This window comes from Tenrec ecaudatus, chromosome 9 (assembly GCF_050624435.1).
Source record: "Tenrec ecaudatus isolate mTenEca1 chromosome 9, mTenEca1.hap1, whole genome shotgun sequence".
Taxonomy (NCBI): Eukaryota; Metazoa; Chordata; class Mammalia; order Afrosoricida; family Tenrecidae; genus Tenrec; species Tenrec ecaudatus.
The window spans coordinates 71,749,700-71,767,082 of record NC_134538.1 but is presented as its reverse complement, the minus strand read 5'-3'; the positions used below and the strand labels follow the sequence as shown (position 1 = coordinate 71,767,082).

The 17,383-nt window shown below is 36.8% G+C and overlaps 1 protein-coding gene across 1 annotated transcript in view; it reads left to right on the top strand.

The window, feature by feature from the left end:
- Positions 1-17,383, top strand: part of SEPTIN7 (septin 7) — a gene marked incomplete at its 5' end in the record, with an annotated part of 78,407 nt that overhangs the window by 50,543 nt on the left and 10,481 nt on the right. The window contains 4 exon segments of the mRNA XM_075557322.1: positions 4,775-4,892; positions 7,881-7,973; positions 8,945-9,041; positions 13,008-13,059. Of these exon segments, the coding sequence (XP_075413437.1) occupies positions 4,775-4,892; positions 7,881-7,973; positions 8,945-9,041; positions 13,008-13,059 (360 nt within the window).

Sequence of the window (17,383 nt, the reverse complement as noted above, 5' to 3'; positions counted from 1 at the left end):
TATTTATCATTTGTGCTATAATAATCTTAAATATTTTGCTGTAAGCTTTGGGGTTAATAGCCATTTCTGTCTTAATTGATTTAGCTTATAGGAATTATATAAAGGACTTTCCATTATTTAAACTTTAAAAGCAACAGTTAAAAAGCTAAGTTTGTGATGGAAAGATGAAGTGAATCAAAACTATTTAGAGAAAAAAATTCATTCAGAGTGCAATCTACATAGAATTTAAATATTTTTGCTCTTGACAATTTGCTTCTGAAATTTATTTACTTAGTTGAAAAGGCAGGAGGTTAAAAAATTTGTTTTTGAGAATATATGCAACAAAACAAACTTGTTGAACAGATTTTACATATACTTGTTCCTTCTCCCATTATAATATCAACTCACTGAAGGATAGCAGGGTTTCATAAAGGTGTTTTTGAAAGTTTTTTCCTAAAATTTTATTTTTAAATGGATTTAATCGTTCTTTACCTTTGTTATTTTTTAGTTAAGGGACTGACAAACTCAATTTCCTTGTCATGATAGTTTTTAAATGTCTTTTAAAAAGATGGGATTAATATATAACCAATAATTGTTCTTTATGTAAGTGTTGTCTTTTTCAAGTATATAAATGTTTTTAAGACTTTGAGATTTCTGAACTCTGCTTTTTTGACTTTGTTTTAAGCAAACTTATACGTTTAGTGTTAATCTATTATAATAGCTTGAGGTATTGGTAATTTATATTTTAGTCATGATGTAATTTGGAAAGGAAATAAAATTTTTTTGAGATTGAATAAGCCATAGCCATTAATTACATTTTATGTCATATATACTGACTAATATAAAGGAAAAAAACCCTCAAAATTCTTTTCAGAGATCAATAGATTCTTTCCATTTGCACAAATAAGGTAAAGGTAGTGTATACAGCTAATGTAGTGTAATTCCATTGTATTTTCCCCACAATTTTCCCTCTTCTTAACCCAATTATCAAGTTCAAGACATTGAGTATAAAAGGATATTAGAGTGAGAGGCAATAGTCTTTGTTAATGCTCCGTGTCTTTCTTCTGCTTCCTTTCTCCATCTTTTTGCCAGCCAGCCTCACTCAGTACCACAATGTGGTGTACTGGATTCATGAATGAAAATCAGTGCCCAGCAGCATCTGTGGGCCCCAACTCCCTTCCCCAAACATCTAAAAATTATGTGGCATATGTGCGAACCACCACCTAATAATAACAAGAGCTTTCTCAAAATATTAGTCAATAAATTTTACAACAAAATATTATATAAAATAAAGGATATTTTCTCTTCTAATTTATTGTAAAAGTAATGATGCCAGTTTACAATGGTATTTTTATGTAAAACATTGTCATCTCCTTTTAAACTTCTGGAATGTATTTCACAATACATCCTAGATAGTAGAAATTTCTTTGTTTTTTTACCTAGAATTTCTAAAGAATATAAAGCTAAACATCGGTTTTTAAATTTTTTTTTTACAAATACCTGGGCACCTTCTCAGTTATATACTGTGCTAGGTGTTACAGATGAATGTGGTATAGTATTTACTCTGGAGAATTTTCTAGTGATAAGATGTGAGATACAAATGCACAAATAGGCAATTACTTTATTATACAGAACATTAAGTGCTGTGAACACAAATGCCTAGTCCCACAGGGGCTGGGAATTATAAGCAAGATCTTAAAGAATAAGTAGGAGGCAGGCCGGCTAAGAAAGTGGGGGTTGGAGTGAAAGGTGCTCCCAACAGAGCAGTACCCTATGGCCCAGAGGTTCAGGTATTGACCTTTCAAGCAACTATGAGACATTTTTTAACAGATGGAGCATTAAAAGTAGAAGCGGCAAAGGAAAAGGCAAGAATGCAAAAACACTAGGCGACTTGGAAAGATTGTCTAATAGCCTACAATACTGGTTACAGAATCTATTCCTCAGGAAGGTCTTTAGTCAGGAATGACTGGATCAGATTTGGATTTTAAAGACAAAAGCCAAAAAGCCTCAATGGCAATGGTGGGGATGGTTTGGAGGAAAACCAGGAAATCAGTGTAATGCCTACGTACAAAATATGGTATGCTGAAATAGGGTTGTGCGAGAAGTTTCTGAATATTTCTTTAGTGAGTCTTGGTGAATCTTTGGAAGTGAATATTAGAGGAGAAAGGATCTTAGGTTTCAGATTTGAGTAATTGGGTGCCATTGAGTAAGAGTATCATTCACTGAGTTAGAAAGCATAGAGGAGAAGGAAGAATCTTGGTGTTCAGTTGAACTTCTGTTCAGTGTCCTAGGCTGGGTTCTGTGGAGAAGCCAAACCAGTAGGGGGTGGGGGAGTGATGGTGGTGTGTGTAAAATTCCCCTGACTCATAGAGTTGCAGAGACTGAGAAACAATCCTGGGTCAAGTGACAGGGTTATAGACATTGAATTAAAAAATGTGCACATTCTTGGTAGTTATATAATCTGTTTTCAATTTGAGAGGATTAAGAGTGAAGGGGTGGAGTTGAGCCTATTTATCATTTGGAGACACTAAGGAGATAAATAGCACCTTGCAGGCAGGATGCAGGTTCACTCCCCGGGAGACATGGCAGCTGACAAGACAGACACATGGAGCTACATTAGTGCCCTGAGCTGGAGGAGCCACGTGGAGACCCCTTACAGCACTGAGATGCTTACATCGCCACTGGATCTATAGGACTTCCCTCCACTGGCCTGTGTTTGGTAAAGGACTTATGGCCTAATATCGGACTTAACGGACTTGATCTGGACTGGGCTGGGATGTTTTCTCAATATTCAATTGCTCTTGTATGTATATAAAGCTCTTTCTTAATCACATATGAGTGTCTGTGAATTTGTTTCTCTAGTAAACCCGGGCTAACACAACATTGTAAGTCAGGTTGCTAGCTCACAGGATTACAGAAGTTGATGAATTTTGTCTGAATCAGGAGATCAGTGTTGAGACCCCTTTGGGGGTCGAACGACCCTTTAGTAGGAGTCACCTGATTCACAACAGTAGCAAAATTACAGTTATGAAGTAGCAACGAAAATAATTTTATGGTTGGGGGGGGGTCAACACAACACGAGGAACTGTATTAAAGGGCCAGGGCACCAGGAAGGTTGAGAACCACTATTATAGAGCAAGGGAGAGTGTTGCCAGAGCAAGCCATCTATATGAAGGCGGGATGGACTCCCAAAAGGTTTGTTGGAAAATGAAATGAAAAGATAGAGAATACTGAGGAGCCAAGGCTCTCGAAAGGTCTAGCATACAAAGAAGATCCTGAAATGTCCCTTAAAGAAAAGCAGCCCTGTAATCAAATAATGTCAAAGTTTCTAATTAGGGAAATTTAGAAAGTAATGAACAGTAAGCATCATCATAGTATCTATGAGTTAGCTACAGCTAATGTAACACCAGCTAGGAAGTATTTGGAGAGTTGACACTATAATGTCAGCAGGTGTAAAAGGGATAATGAAAATTCTCTCTGAGGCATCTTTTAGAAAGGTGGTTGATAACAAGAATTAACTTGGGGTTGAATTAAGACTCTTTTCCATTATAAAAAATCTATAAATCACAAATACTAAGTAATACACACAAACCCCACACCCCAGGTTACAAATTACTTAACAGTTGCTGTTTGCCCTTTCATGGCATGTAAATTTGCCCTCATTTTGAATCGATTGAAAATGTGCAGCTTTTTAGTTACTGATGACCCTCTTGCCTTAAAGTAAGGCTAAATAAGAAATGCATGCACCTGTTCTGACTTGCCCATAAATTCTTAAAGATACAGACTGTCTTTGTCTTACGAAATTCTATTAGGAACTGTAACGGTTAAGATTTTGACAATTTGGCTGGGCCATGAGTTTCTTGTTTGGCAGTTATGATGTAGTTAATCATCCCCCCCATTGCGAGATCTATGACTAGTCAATCAATTAAAAGTTTCATTGGGGGTGTGGCCGGCATTGAATATGTATGGACATTCTGACAAAGCTTTCAGTTTTTGCTTGCTCTGGATCCTGATTCAGCTGTCATCCTCTGACCACCAGTTCTTGAGACTTGAGCCAGTGGGCTGTTGCATTGCCTGTCTATCTTGGGATTTGTTAGCCTCTAACCTGTAAGCCAGCTGATTTTTGTCTGACATGCTAATACATGTTTTCAGGTCTTGGTAACTATGTGAATCAGGAGAAACCTCTTACATGTCTTCAGACCCAGAGGCTTGGTATTTGCCTGCTCCTACAACTGTGCTAGCCATTTCTTTGAGACGGTGTTCTTTCATATCTCTATATCTGCCTGCCTACCTACAAACATACACATACTATCTATCTATCTATCTATCTATCTATCTATCTATCTATCTATCTATCTATCTATCTATCTATCTATCTATCTATCTATCTATCTAATCCTGTGTGTGCCTGTCTGTTTTGCTTCTCTAAAGAACCCAGCCTAAGAGGAGCCTTTCTGAGTTTTCCAGTTTCTATTTAGAGCTAAAATCCTATGAGAGTTCAAAGGCAGGAGTTAAAGCTTTCTCAACTATTCCAGTGCTGCTTGAAATCCCTGTTTTACTTTACTGTTGCTGGCTCAGTATACCTCAGAGTGTGTTTCCAATAAATAAGTTAGTTGTGTAGCAGAACAAAACATTATCCTATCCTAGACCATCTTTAATTTCATGTAAAGTAGTTCCACTATCTTTAACATTGGAAATGTGAATTAACAGTTAATTATTGTCATTAACAGTAATTAACAGTTACTTTGTGAGCCAAAGTAATAAATTTAGTAACAATAAATATTGTATATTTTAGACTTAAACCACTGGATATTGAGTTTATGAAGCGCTTACATGAAAAAGTGAATATCATCCCACTTATTGCCAAAGCAGATACGCTCACACCAGAGGAATGCCAACAGTTTAAAAAACAGGTGAGCACTATGAGTGTTAACTCGACATTTTTTTTTTTAACTCGACATTTTTATACCATTAGAGTTAGTTTCTGATTGTCTGCATAATGCATTGCAAGGCTTTTTTGCTGCTTTGCTATATTGTTGTTTAGGCTATATTAAAATACTGCCTTTGAGTTTCTTCTGACTCATAGCAACCCTGTCGGACTGAGTTAGAACTGTCCCATAGAGTTGTCCCTTCTTATCTTCCCTCCAGAGTGGCTAGTCGGTTTAAACTGGCTGTTAGAGAATGAATGCTTTTAATTACTGCACCACCAGGACTCCCATTGGTGTTGATAATCTTGTGCCTTCATTTTCTCTTGAAAGAAAATGTTACTACTATTTTAGTACCCTTATCTCTTGATAATTTTTGAAAATAGAATATAAGAAGGCATTAGATATTTCTTTGTAGGTCCACCTCCCCCTTGGTTCTTTAGAATTATTTTCTTAGAATGAATTCTCCAGAGGATGACTTCTTTCAATGGGTATTATTATATTTATGGCATCCCCACCCCCCATTTTACTGTGATGTTTTCCCATTAAAACAAATTTATTCCTTTTATCACAGTTATTTCACTATAGCCTTGCAACATTGCTATGTTTAATTTTATGATTTGGGGGAATAAAATGAGACCTGATAGCTTCTTTAAGGATCCCTGAGGGCATAATGGGTTACCATCATCCTTAACATACAAGGCCCTTAACTGAGTTCTGTACATTCACCTTTTAGCCTGCTATGTAGTCATAGTTTTCAAAGTTCAAGTAATTATTTAATTGAATCTTGGGGATTTTCTATATATAGGATTATATTAACTTTAAATAAATTTTTATTTTTTTTCTGTACCTGTGTGGATACCTTCAAATTTGTTTTGATGCCTTATAGCTCTAGCTAAAACTTATATAACTATATGTATATTAAATAAAAGTGGTGATAAAGGGCAATCTTTCCTAGTTCGTTGGAAAGGAAAGTATTCCAGTTTCCCTTCATTTAGTGAGATGCCGGCTATTGGTTTTGCATATATGACTTTTATTATGTTGAGAAATTCCCCTCGTATACTTATTTTGTTGAGTGTTTTTTATCAAGAGTAGATGTTGCATTTTATCAAAAAACTTTCTGTATTGATTGATATGACCTTATGGTTCTTCTTTATTTTGCTTATGTGATGACTCACTTACATTGACTGGTTTTCTAATATTAAACAATCCTTTCATAATCCCACTTGATCGTGATGTATTCTTTTTTGGATACTTGGTTGACGTCTTTTGGCTAGTATTTTATTCAAGATCTTGGCATCTACAATTACTAGAGATACTTGTTTTCAAACTGAAATCTATATTAGTTTCAAAATACTTACATCTGTATATTTTTACTGTTTTATAATCCTGGTAGGATTATTATCCTGGTATGTTTGTTTTTCATTTATTTACTCCCATTTTTATTTTGTAACATGCTGATTATAAAAATGTCAAATACTAATCATTACAATGCATTTGGTCACCTGCACCGATTTAAATTTTTTAAATAACATCAAAGTTATTATTCCCATAAGAGAATAAAATTTTTTTTAACATGACCCTTATTTCTATTGTATAGATGAGGAAACAGACTCAGCATGGTTCAGTACCTTGTCTGGGGTCATATTGCTAGTGATTAACAGGATCAAGACAATAGGCTATATAGAATCAAAGCCACACTCTACTTAAACCAGTTTACTTCTCTTGAACTAAATACAAATTATTCTGAATAATACTTTCAACATAATATTTATTCAATAATGCTATGTACTTGGAATTTCACTAGAATTAGAGATAAAAACCAATCTAGAGATTAAAAAAAGCACATATCTGTACTTTGAAATGACTCACATTTAATTATGTGTACACTTTTCTCTTTGTTATGGTTAGAATAATGGTTTCTAACAAGGAGCGTCTTTCAGAATCACCTAGAAATATTTTCAAAGCCTGCGATTGAACTCTACTCTTTTGATCAGTTGGTTTTATAGAGCAACGTGGGGCTTTGGCATTTGTTAATCGGGAGATGTTCATTCATTCTATTTTACAATAGAGCATCTGGAAGTCACTGCTCTTAGAGGTAGCAGTTACTCTTCTTCTCATCTATTGACCTGTTGGACATTTTTTTCCTTATGTAAATTTTACAACATACCTTGATTCTAAAAAAAATAATCTTCCTCGCTTTTTTTCATCAGTAGATAGCTTGGCCTCTCTTTATGGTACAGTAGCAGTTACCTTGTAGCTTCTGTTCACCCCAACTATGAGAGAAGAGTCAAGATATCAATACGGTTGGGAAGCTAATTCTGTGAGGTGGAATAGGAGAGGTAGTTAAATACTTGAATATGTATTTTGTTTAGAATTGAATGATTTGGGGCATTATGATTTATGATGTTAACTACTCAGTTGTCTTTCATTGATATTCTCCAGTCTCTCTGTTCGTTCTGTAGCTTCTTAATTTCCAGTGCACAGTTTCTTTCAGTGCTTTTGTGCAGTATTTTTTTGGCATATTTATTTGTGTGCACACACATGTACCTTTAAGGATAGTTTCTGATAAGTTGGGCCATTATCCTTAATCTTGCTTATATACCCTTGTCAGATTTTAGTGAAATTTGTAGGTGAGCTTAATTAAACTCTGTTGACTAAACTGGATAAAACATTTGGTCAGGGTTTCATCTGGAAAATGAATGCAGTCATTACAAATCGTGATCAAAGCCATTATTACTGGAAATCAACCAGGAAATTCATTTCCTGGAGTCTTATGTTCTTTTTAGAACTCTGTTTATATAATAACTGTACAAGTATACCAACACTTCTGAAGTATTTAAATTTTGAGGATGATATTTTTGTAACAACTTTAAAGTAAATGTAAAAGCATAGTATTTTGAGTTTAGAGTACAATAAAAATATTGGTGTAAGAATTGTGTGCTGTGTTTACTGCTAATTTCCACTCCATTTTAGATAATGAAAGAAATCCAAGAGCACAAAATTAAAATATATGAATTTCCAGAAACAGATGATGAAGAAGAAAATAAGCTTGTTAAAAAGATAAAGGTAAGTTAATACTTATATTTGTATACTGAGGTTCTGGGGCCATAAAAACATAACATCCATAGGAAAGACCAAGCACACAGTATTATAAGTAGTTAGCTTATGGAATGTTTAAAAAGATTACTTAGTGTTCAAGTTAATTCAACGTGGTTGATTGACTATTAGGTGAAATAAGGCATTATGTAGACTAGCTTATTCTTTTCCAGTGACATTAACTTTTTTTGGTATTATAATTTTCCTCTGTAAATCAAGAGATTGTTCATAAACATTTTTCTGTTTAACATGGTTTTAAAGGGTCAGGCAAAAATTTCTTTTGTCCTTTTAAAAGAAAATCCAGCAGAAATCTCTTATCAGCTAGTCAGTATTGTAATTTATAGAGGTTTCCTAGGACCTAAGATATTGTGTCGATCAATTGCATCATGTAGGCAATTAATTTAAGTATTTGGGGATGATGGAATATTTATATCTGACCATTGAAGCATTTCTGAGGCTTTACAAAATAGTTCTTATATATTCCTGGGGGCCATAAGACATTTGAAAAGCCATACATACAGTTTATAGATAAATACAGATGTAGTTCCCGGATTTGAAATTTCGAAAAGTTAGAGTTTGGCAAATATAATATTCCCTGTTTCCAGTACTCTTAGGGCTGGCTTTATGATCAAACAAGTAAACTAGTCAAGCTTAATTTTCTTCCTCTAGATGCCAATGTGATATTTTTACCCTTTACTCCCTTTTTGGAGTGATTTTGAGTAAATAATTTTACCCATTATTTGTCTTGGCGGTATTACAAAGTACTGGCAATTGACTGGATAGTGATTGAATGGCCTGTAAAAGCTAGAAATATTAATACAAAAACTGTCAAGGAATTCACACACACACACACACATCTTCCCCCTATTTTGTTGAGTAATGTCACTTTGATTTATGAGGACTTCAGAGATGTATTTGAACAAGAATACTTTGTTTTATAGGACCGTTTACCTCTTGCTGTGGTAGGAAGTAATACTATCATTGAAGTTAATGGCAAAAGGGTCAGAGGAAGGCAGTATCCTTGGGGTGTTGCTGAAGGTAAGGTTTTCTCTAGTGAATGATTTTTTTATAAGAACCCACAAATTATTAAATCTACATTTATACTGAGTTATATAGTGTGTATACTGCATTATTATATATTAACTTTCAAGGACAGTTCTCATTTTCATTTGATCTAGTTGCATTTTCCTCTTACATACACTTCTTTCTCAAACCTTGTAAGTATGTGCTAAATCCCCCTTCCCCATTATGCTTTCCTTAAGTCTATTCTTGTTTATTGTCTGAGAATGAACTTATAGCCAGGGCAAAGATTATTTAAAGAGAACCCCTGAAATAGAAAACAATTTGATAGAAGGCATACTATGTAAAGCCAACTCTCAGATGGTACTCTCAAAAATCATCAAGAACAACCTATAAAAACTTAGTTAAACTATTCAAAACCTCATTTCCTCAGGAAGAAAGCTAGCTTTTTTGGCATCACATCTGTAGAGTAAAAACATTTATTATTAGGTGTCCTCATTACTTATTTCATAAGGAGATTAAAAAAAATCATTTTATTAGGGACTCACACAACTCTTATCACAATCCATACATGCATCTATTGTGTAAAGCACATTTGTATGTTCATTGTCCTCATCATTCTCAAAACATTTGCTTTCCACTTAAGCCCTGGCATTAGCTCCTCATTTCTCCTCCTCCCTCCGCCCTCATGAACCCTTGTTAATTTATAAATTATTATTTTGTCATATCTTGCCCTGTCCAGTGTTTCCCTTCACCTACTTTTCTGTTGTCTGTCCCCTAGGGAGAAGGTCACATGTAGATCCTGTAATTGGTTCCCCCTTTCCACCCCACTGTCCCTCCACCCCCTCGGTATTGCCACTCTCACCACTGGTCCTGAAGGGATCATCTACCCTGGACTCCCTGTGTTTCCAGCTCCCATCTGTCCCAGTGTACATCCTGTGGTCTAGCCAGATTTGTAAGGTAGAATTGGGATCGTGATAGTGAGGGAGTGAGGAAGCATTTAGGAACTAGAGGAAAGTTGTATGTTTCATGTTGCTACCCTACACCCTGACTGCCTCCTCCTCTCCCCACGACCCTACCAATTGCCTATAGCTGGGCTTTGGGTCTCGACTCCGCACTCCCCCTTATTCACAATGATATGACATTTTGTTCTGATGATGCCTGATCCCTTAGGCACCTCATGAACATGCAGGCTGGTGTGCTTCTTCCACGTGGGCTTTGTTGCTTCTGAGCTAGGTAGCCGCTTTTTTACCTTCAAGCCTTTAAGAACCCAGACGCTGTATTTTTTGATAGCCGGGCACCATCAGCTTTCTTTGCCACATTTGCTTATGCACCCGCTTTGTCGACAGCGATTGTGTCGGGAAGGTGAGCATCATGAAATGCCAGCTTAATAGAACAAAGTATTCTTGCATTGAGGGAGTACTTGGGTAGAGGCCCAGTGTCCATCTGCTACCTTTATACTAAACCTATACATATTTGCACATAGATCCCTTTCCACAGCCTCATATAAATATATTTACATATGTACATGCCTTTATTTGGACCTCTATAAATGTCCTTTGCCTCCCAGCTGTTTCTTCTACTTCCTTTTACTTTCCTCTTGTCCCACTATCATGTTCAGCCTTCATTTGGGATTCAGGAATTCCTCTTGGTTACATTACCCATGTTCACGCCTTACCAGGCCTCCTCCTACATGTTCCTCACCACCAATTTGCATCCCTTGTCACTGGGTTTGTTAACACCACTACCTTTCCCCTCACTTCCCCCTCTCCGATCTTCCCCCCCCTCCCTGAAATGACAGTCCTGTGGTTTTCTCCTCCAGATTGTTCATCCAGCCTATCTTATTTAGACAGACCTGCAGAGATAGTAACATGCACAAAAACAAGACAGAGCAAAACCAAGCAACAAAATAAAACAATAACACCAACAAGCCAATGACAAAAAACAAACAACAAGAAGAAAGAAAAGCATGTAATTAGTTCAAGGACTGTTTGTTGGCCTTTAGGGGTGTTTTCCAGTTGAGTCTGATGGGGCACCGAGCCCTGGCCCCAAAGTCTATTTTTGGTATTCTGGGGACTTCGTTGCTCTGTTTCCCTTGCTGTTCTGTTGCACGCCCTTAGTGTTTTGTGGGATTAGATCGGGCGGAATCCCCACAGTATGTCTCCAGTGTTGTCACCTGTAGGGCTATGGGTCAGTCAGGGATGTCATGCCTCATTGTGGTGCCGGCCATATGGTCTTCTCTGTGGATTGGCTGCTCTAAGCAGGAATATTGTCCTCAGGGCTTGGTGGGCCAGGATGTGCTCCACTCTCTCTTCCCCTTCACTTGCTCCTGTGTGCTCGGATCAGATATGTCTAATGTGACCAGATTTCCCGATTTTCAACCATTTTTCCTACATCCCGGGGTGTTTTTAAAAAGTCCCAATTTTTGGAAAGAATGCACGACAATCTAGGGTGTATGGTTTTCGGTTGCTATGTGGCTATTTCACCAGGATATGAGTTTTATCAATGGTGTCCCATTGGTATCCTGCTTTACCAATGTTAAAATCTGGTCACCTTAGACATGTCTCTCCCTGACCTGCCGCTTCAGTGCTGTCCTCTGAAATAAATTATTCTGGGGGGAGGGGTAGGTATCTTCATAGTTGGAATTGGGGCCGGCCCCTCAGTCATAAGAACATTTTAATCACTAATAAAGTACTTCATTTTAGGACATCAAACCACAAAAGTTTGCTAGGCAATGGGAATATTTCACCAGATTTGTGTTTATTATACTGGCTGAACCCCATATCTAATCTGTGTTATACAACTTGTAAATGAGGTTAATTCATGATTGTTTTATGTTTTTGTTGAGAATTGCTTTGAACAACTCCTTTGTTTAGGATATTGTTCTAAGTTACTGCCCCTTATCAGTGAGCCTGTACTTGTTCCCAGCTCTCATATCACGAAGTCACTGAGATAAGGCATTAGCTCTTTTGTACACCTTCTCTTTAGAAATATTCACTGGAGAAATTGCTTTGTAAATTCCTTTTTTGTAAAGTCTTCCATCCCCCAGGATTGTTCCTATTAGTGATACTTTAAAAAAATTAAAATCTTAACGTTCTTGACTTACCCTTCAATGTGATTACCTTCAATAAGTTTTCCTTACTCGCATCTCTGCATTTTAAAAATGTAGTATTTTAAAAATAGAATAAATATATTATTTGTTTTAATTCTTTTTTGACTCCTATATCAATATATTTGTACACTTTAATTTCCCAACGTGGGTCCACTTCCTTTGGGAGTTATTTTTGGTAAACAGTTTACCAGTTTATCCTGGTGATAATGATAATAATAACAATTAAGAAAAATACCAATAAGGAGAAATACAATGCCGTCTTTTAAAGTTTCAAAAATATTTGCTTCTCCAGAACTCATTTGTTATGTTTACGTATTGTAATCACTGAGGATTAGGCTACAGTAAAGAAAAGTTAGAGCAGTGGTTCTCAACCTTCCCGATCCTGCAACCCTCTCAAACAGCTCCTCATGTGCTGATGACCCCAACCATAACATTATTTCCAATGCTACTTCATCACTGTGATTTTGCTAATGTTATGAATTGTAATGTAAATACCTGATATGCAGGTTGTATTTTCATTGTTAAAAATTGAACATAATTAAACATCATAAAGGTATAGTGATTTGTCACAAAACAATATATAATTACTTATTGTGAAATATTTATGTTTTGAAATGGTCTTAGTTGACCCCTGTGAAAGGGTCGTTTGACCCCCAAAGGGGTCGTGGCTCACAGGTTGAGAAGCACTGTGTTAAAGAGTACTTGCCTGGCATGCCCTTAAATTGAATATTATGTTACATGTGTTATATAGTGTTAAACAATAATGAAATACACTGTTTTGCACATTCCCTCTTTGTTAGTCCCATTTCCTGTGAAGTCTTTGAAAAGAGTAAATTTAACATAAATGTATATGGTCTTTTTTTCCCTTATAGTTGAAAATGGGGAACATTGTGACTTTACAATTCTAAGAAATATGTTGATAAGGTACGTATGAGCAGTAATTTAAGAAATATAATTCTCTTTTTCAAAATAGAGTAATACTGACTGACTTTGTCTCCTATAAATTTATTTTTGTTGATTGCCTTCAAACTGACTCCAACTCATGGGCAGCCTTGTATATGCTAGCCCCAAATGTTGCCTGGGCCTGTATCTTATTCATGATCGTTAGTATGTTGGGTCCTATGTTGTGATTGTTGTGTCAGTCTTTTTTCCCCCATAAATTTAATTAAATTGGTATTTTTATTCAGTAAACACTACATGAAGAAAACTTGGTTGTTTTTCCACGGTTCTAAAATATCAAAATTACAAAATAGGCCCTGTGATCATGGGTAAGTAGGAAAATAAATCGTCTTACTTTATGATAGGAGGCCTAGCAGTATAGTGGTGATGTGTTGGACGGCCATATGCATGATTAACACTTCAAAACCACCAGCAGCTCCACAGGAGAAAGACTGGGCTTTTACTCTTACAAACAGTTACAGTCTCAGAGACCAAAAGGGGTCACTATGAGTCATCATTGACTCAATGCCAGTAGAGTTTTGTTGTTTTTTTACTTTATTATTGTAGTTTGTGTTATGGTTCTATATCAAAATGGTTATGGAAAGTGCAAAAGGAAAGGCTAGTGGTCTTGCCTAATGTGAAAAACTTAGAAAAACTATGGAAGAGAAGGCTTGCTTTGAGCCAGGAGCTCAACTGCCTGTTAGAAGGTGCATGGCTTGTCAGCGGTGGGTTGGGTCTTTTCCTATATGGGAACACAGTGAACTAAATGAACCTCAATGCTTTCATGAGAAGGAGCATTCCTTCTTTCCCATACCTTACACCTTTCTTACCTTCATCTTGCTTCTCCTGGCCTCTACTATGTAAACAACTGATGGCAATCTTTTGTTGAAGTCTGTTCATTTCAAGGTGGTAGGGGGATGGTTCAAAGCATCAAACTCTTACCTCTAAAAATATACTACTGATGAAAATGAACTTTAAAATTGAGATTGGTCTTTATTCAGAGGAGCACACACAAACTATATTTCTAGGCAGCAAATGACAGGTTTGATTCAGGAGCTGGGGTTGCCAGGCACATCAAACAATGGGAGAAGAGCAAAGCGTCCAAGAGGGTGATTTTCTTGGTTTGAGAATGTAATACTTTAGGTTCTATGAGAAACCGTTCCCATTTCTTCAAGAGGGCTCATAATGCCATCTTTTATGACAGTGTATATGTAGAGAATGCTTAATAAGAATTAAATATCCGTGTCTTAGGCTGATTATATTACCTTCCTTAATTTTAAACCTCCTTTGAGACTTGCCCAGTGCTTAGCACATAATACTTATAACTGCTTCTTGTGAATTTTTAAACTATGTAATTAGTACTTACTCACATACCTAAAGCATTATAGAAGTGACAACTAGGTCCTAAGTTAGAGGCTAGACTTCTAATGTTTGAAGGGACACAACCTGGCACTTGGTAAGTGGGATGGGCTTAGTGTAAAACATTGTGAAGCAAAGCAACAAAACACTCATGCATGTAGGAAAATAATCAAAAACCCTAAAAGTATATAATCTATAAGCAGATGCTTACACTCATTCTTAAATGTATTAAAGGGATTCTGGGGGCAGTCTGGTGGGGTGATATTATCCCTGCCATTGAGCCAATGTTGACTCACAGTGACCCCATGTGTTCTTCCAAGACCATAACTGTTTATGGAAATAGAAAGCCCACTCTTTCTCCTGTGGAGCTGCTGGTGGTTTTGAACTGCCTATCATGTCGATCATGTGAATTTCAGCCCAATACATAACCACTACGCCACCAGGGCTCCTAAGGGGATATTATGGATTTAGTCAAATAGGAAAACATAATGCAAACAGATGTATATTAGATTAGGGTAAATGCAATCATTAAATGATATTTATTGTGAGATTAAAATTGACCATAATTAGCATTTTTATTAATAACTAGGGTGAGGACATTAGGTTCAGCTCCTTGAGCTTTAAGGATGGTTGTGTAATTTTACTTGCAGAGAAAATTATTTGTTAATGGTAGAATACTTAATTTTCTAAAGCATAGTGCTCAATTGTATTAGATGATTTATTTTGCTCACACTTTTCCATTTAAAGATATAAAGCGTTTTTAAAAATAAATTATACTTTAAACATGTAGAGACAAGAGAATTACACTTTAAATGCGTCATTTATCTTAAATTTGAAGTAGAAATGAAGAAAATATGTATATCTTTATAGAAAAAGCACACAGTAGATATTTAATTAATTTGGAAGAAGAGGCTGTCATTATGAAGGTGTCCAAGCCCAAAACAACTTCCCCAAACCAACCAAACTCTGCCATCATGTTGATTACAATGCAAAGCAACCCTATCAGAGTAAAACTGCTCCTATGGGTTTCCAAGAGTGTCAGTCTCTACTGGAGAAGGCCTCATCTGTCCTCTGCAGCAGCTGGTGGTTTTGAACTGGGCTGCAGATCTATAAACGTCAAGTGGTTGGCCCTTTTTACAAGGGAATTGTGGGTTAAGAGAACCGCCTGCTGTAAGCAAGCAAGATAAACAGTGGAAAGGGTTCAAAACTGAATACAAATATTTCCAAGGCATGGGGCTGGGAGGCACAAAAGTCAAACAAAGGAAAATAAAAGAGGAAATTGGCATGAAAAACGGAAATAAATACAAATTCCTGAAATTTTGGAGAAAGCTATACAAGGGGACTTCAAGAGTTTATGGGAAAATTCCGTTTTCTTTTAATTTAGTCTTTTCATGAACTTTTGGAAGTTCTTGTATTACTAAGGACTAAATTTTTGAAGAGAAGGGGAGCAGATTGAATCTTTTTATAATCATTTTATTGGGGGCTCGTACAATTCATTACAATCCATACGTGCATTCATTGTGTGTGTCAAACACATTTGTACATTTGCTGCCCTCATCATTCTCAAAATATTTGCTTTCTATTTGAGCCCTTGGTATCAGCACATTTTTCCCCTCCCTCCCTGCTCCTTCCTCCCTCATGAACCCTTGATAATTTATAATTTATAAATTATTATTTTGTCATATCACACTGTCCGATGTCACCCTTCACCCACACTATGTTGTTCGTCCCACTTGTGATCGGTTCCCCCTTTCTATCCTACCTTTCCTCCACCCTCTCAATATTGCCATTCTCACCACTGGTCCCGAGGGGTTCATCTGTCCTGGATTCCCTGTGTTTCCAGTTTCTATCTGTACCAGTGTACATCCTCTGGTCTAGCTGGATTTGTAAGGTAGAATTGTGATCATGATAGTTGGTGTGTGGGGGGGGGAGAGAAGCATTTAAGAACTAGAGAAGTGTGTTTCATCATTGCTGCACTGCACCCTGAGTGGCTCATCTCCTCCCCATGACTCTTCCATAAGGTGATGTCCAGTTGCCTACAGATGGGCTTTGGATCCCCAATCTGCACTCTCCCTCATTTACAATGATATGATTTCTTTTGTTCTTTGATGCCTGATACCTGATCCCTTCGACATACCTCATGATCACACAGCTGGTGTGTTTCTTCCATGTGGACTTTGTTCCTTCTGAGCTACATGGCCGCTTGTTTACCTTCAAGCCTTTAAGACCCCAGACTCCATATCTTTTGATAGCCGGGCACCATCAGCTTTCTTCACCACATTTGCTTATGCACACATTTGTCTTCAGTGATCATGTTGGGAAGGTGAGCATAATGAAATGCCAGGTTAATAGAACAAAGTGTTTTTGCATTGAGGGAGTACTTGAGTGGAGACCCAAGTCCATCTGCTACCTTTATACTAAACCTATAAATATATGCACATAGATGTATTTCCCCAACATCATTTATAAATATATTTACATATTTGCATGCCTGTATTTAGATTGCTATAAATGTCCTGTGCCTCCGAGTTCTTTCCTCTATCTCCTTTGACTTTATTCTTGTCCCACTATCATGCTCAGCCTTCATTTGGGTTTCAGTAATTCTTCTCGGTTACATTGCTCTTGATCAAACCCCACAAGGCTTCCTATACTTTCCTTGCTACTGATTTCCGAGCACTTGCTCCCTTGTCCCTTGGTTTGTTAACACCACTTCATCTCCCCTGCCTCCCCCTTTCACATGTCCCCCTGGAACCATTGGTCCCATTGTTTTCTCCTCCAGATTGTTTATCCAGCCTATCTTATCTAGATAGACCTTAAGGGATAATAATAAGCACAAAAAACAAGACAGAGCAAAACAAAGCGACAAAAGAAAACAAAACAATGGCAAATAAAAGCGCAAAGCCTATAAATAGTTCAAGGTATGTTGACCTTTAGGTTGAGTCTGATGGGG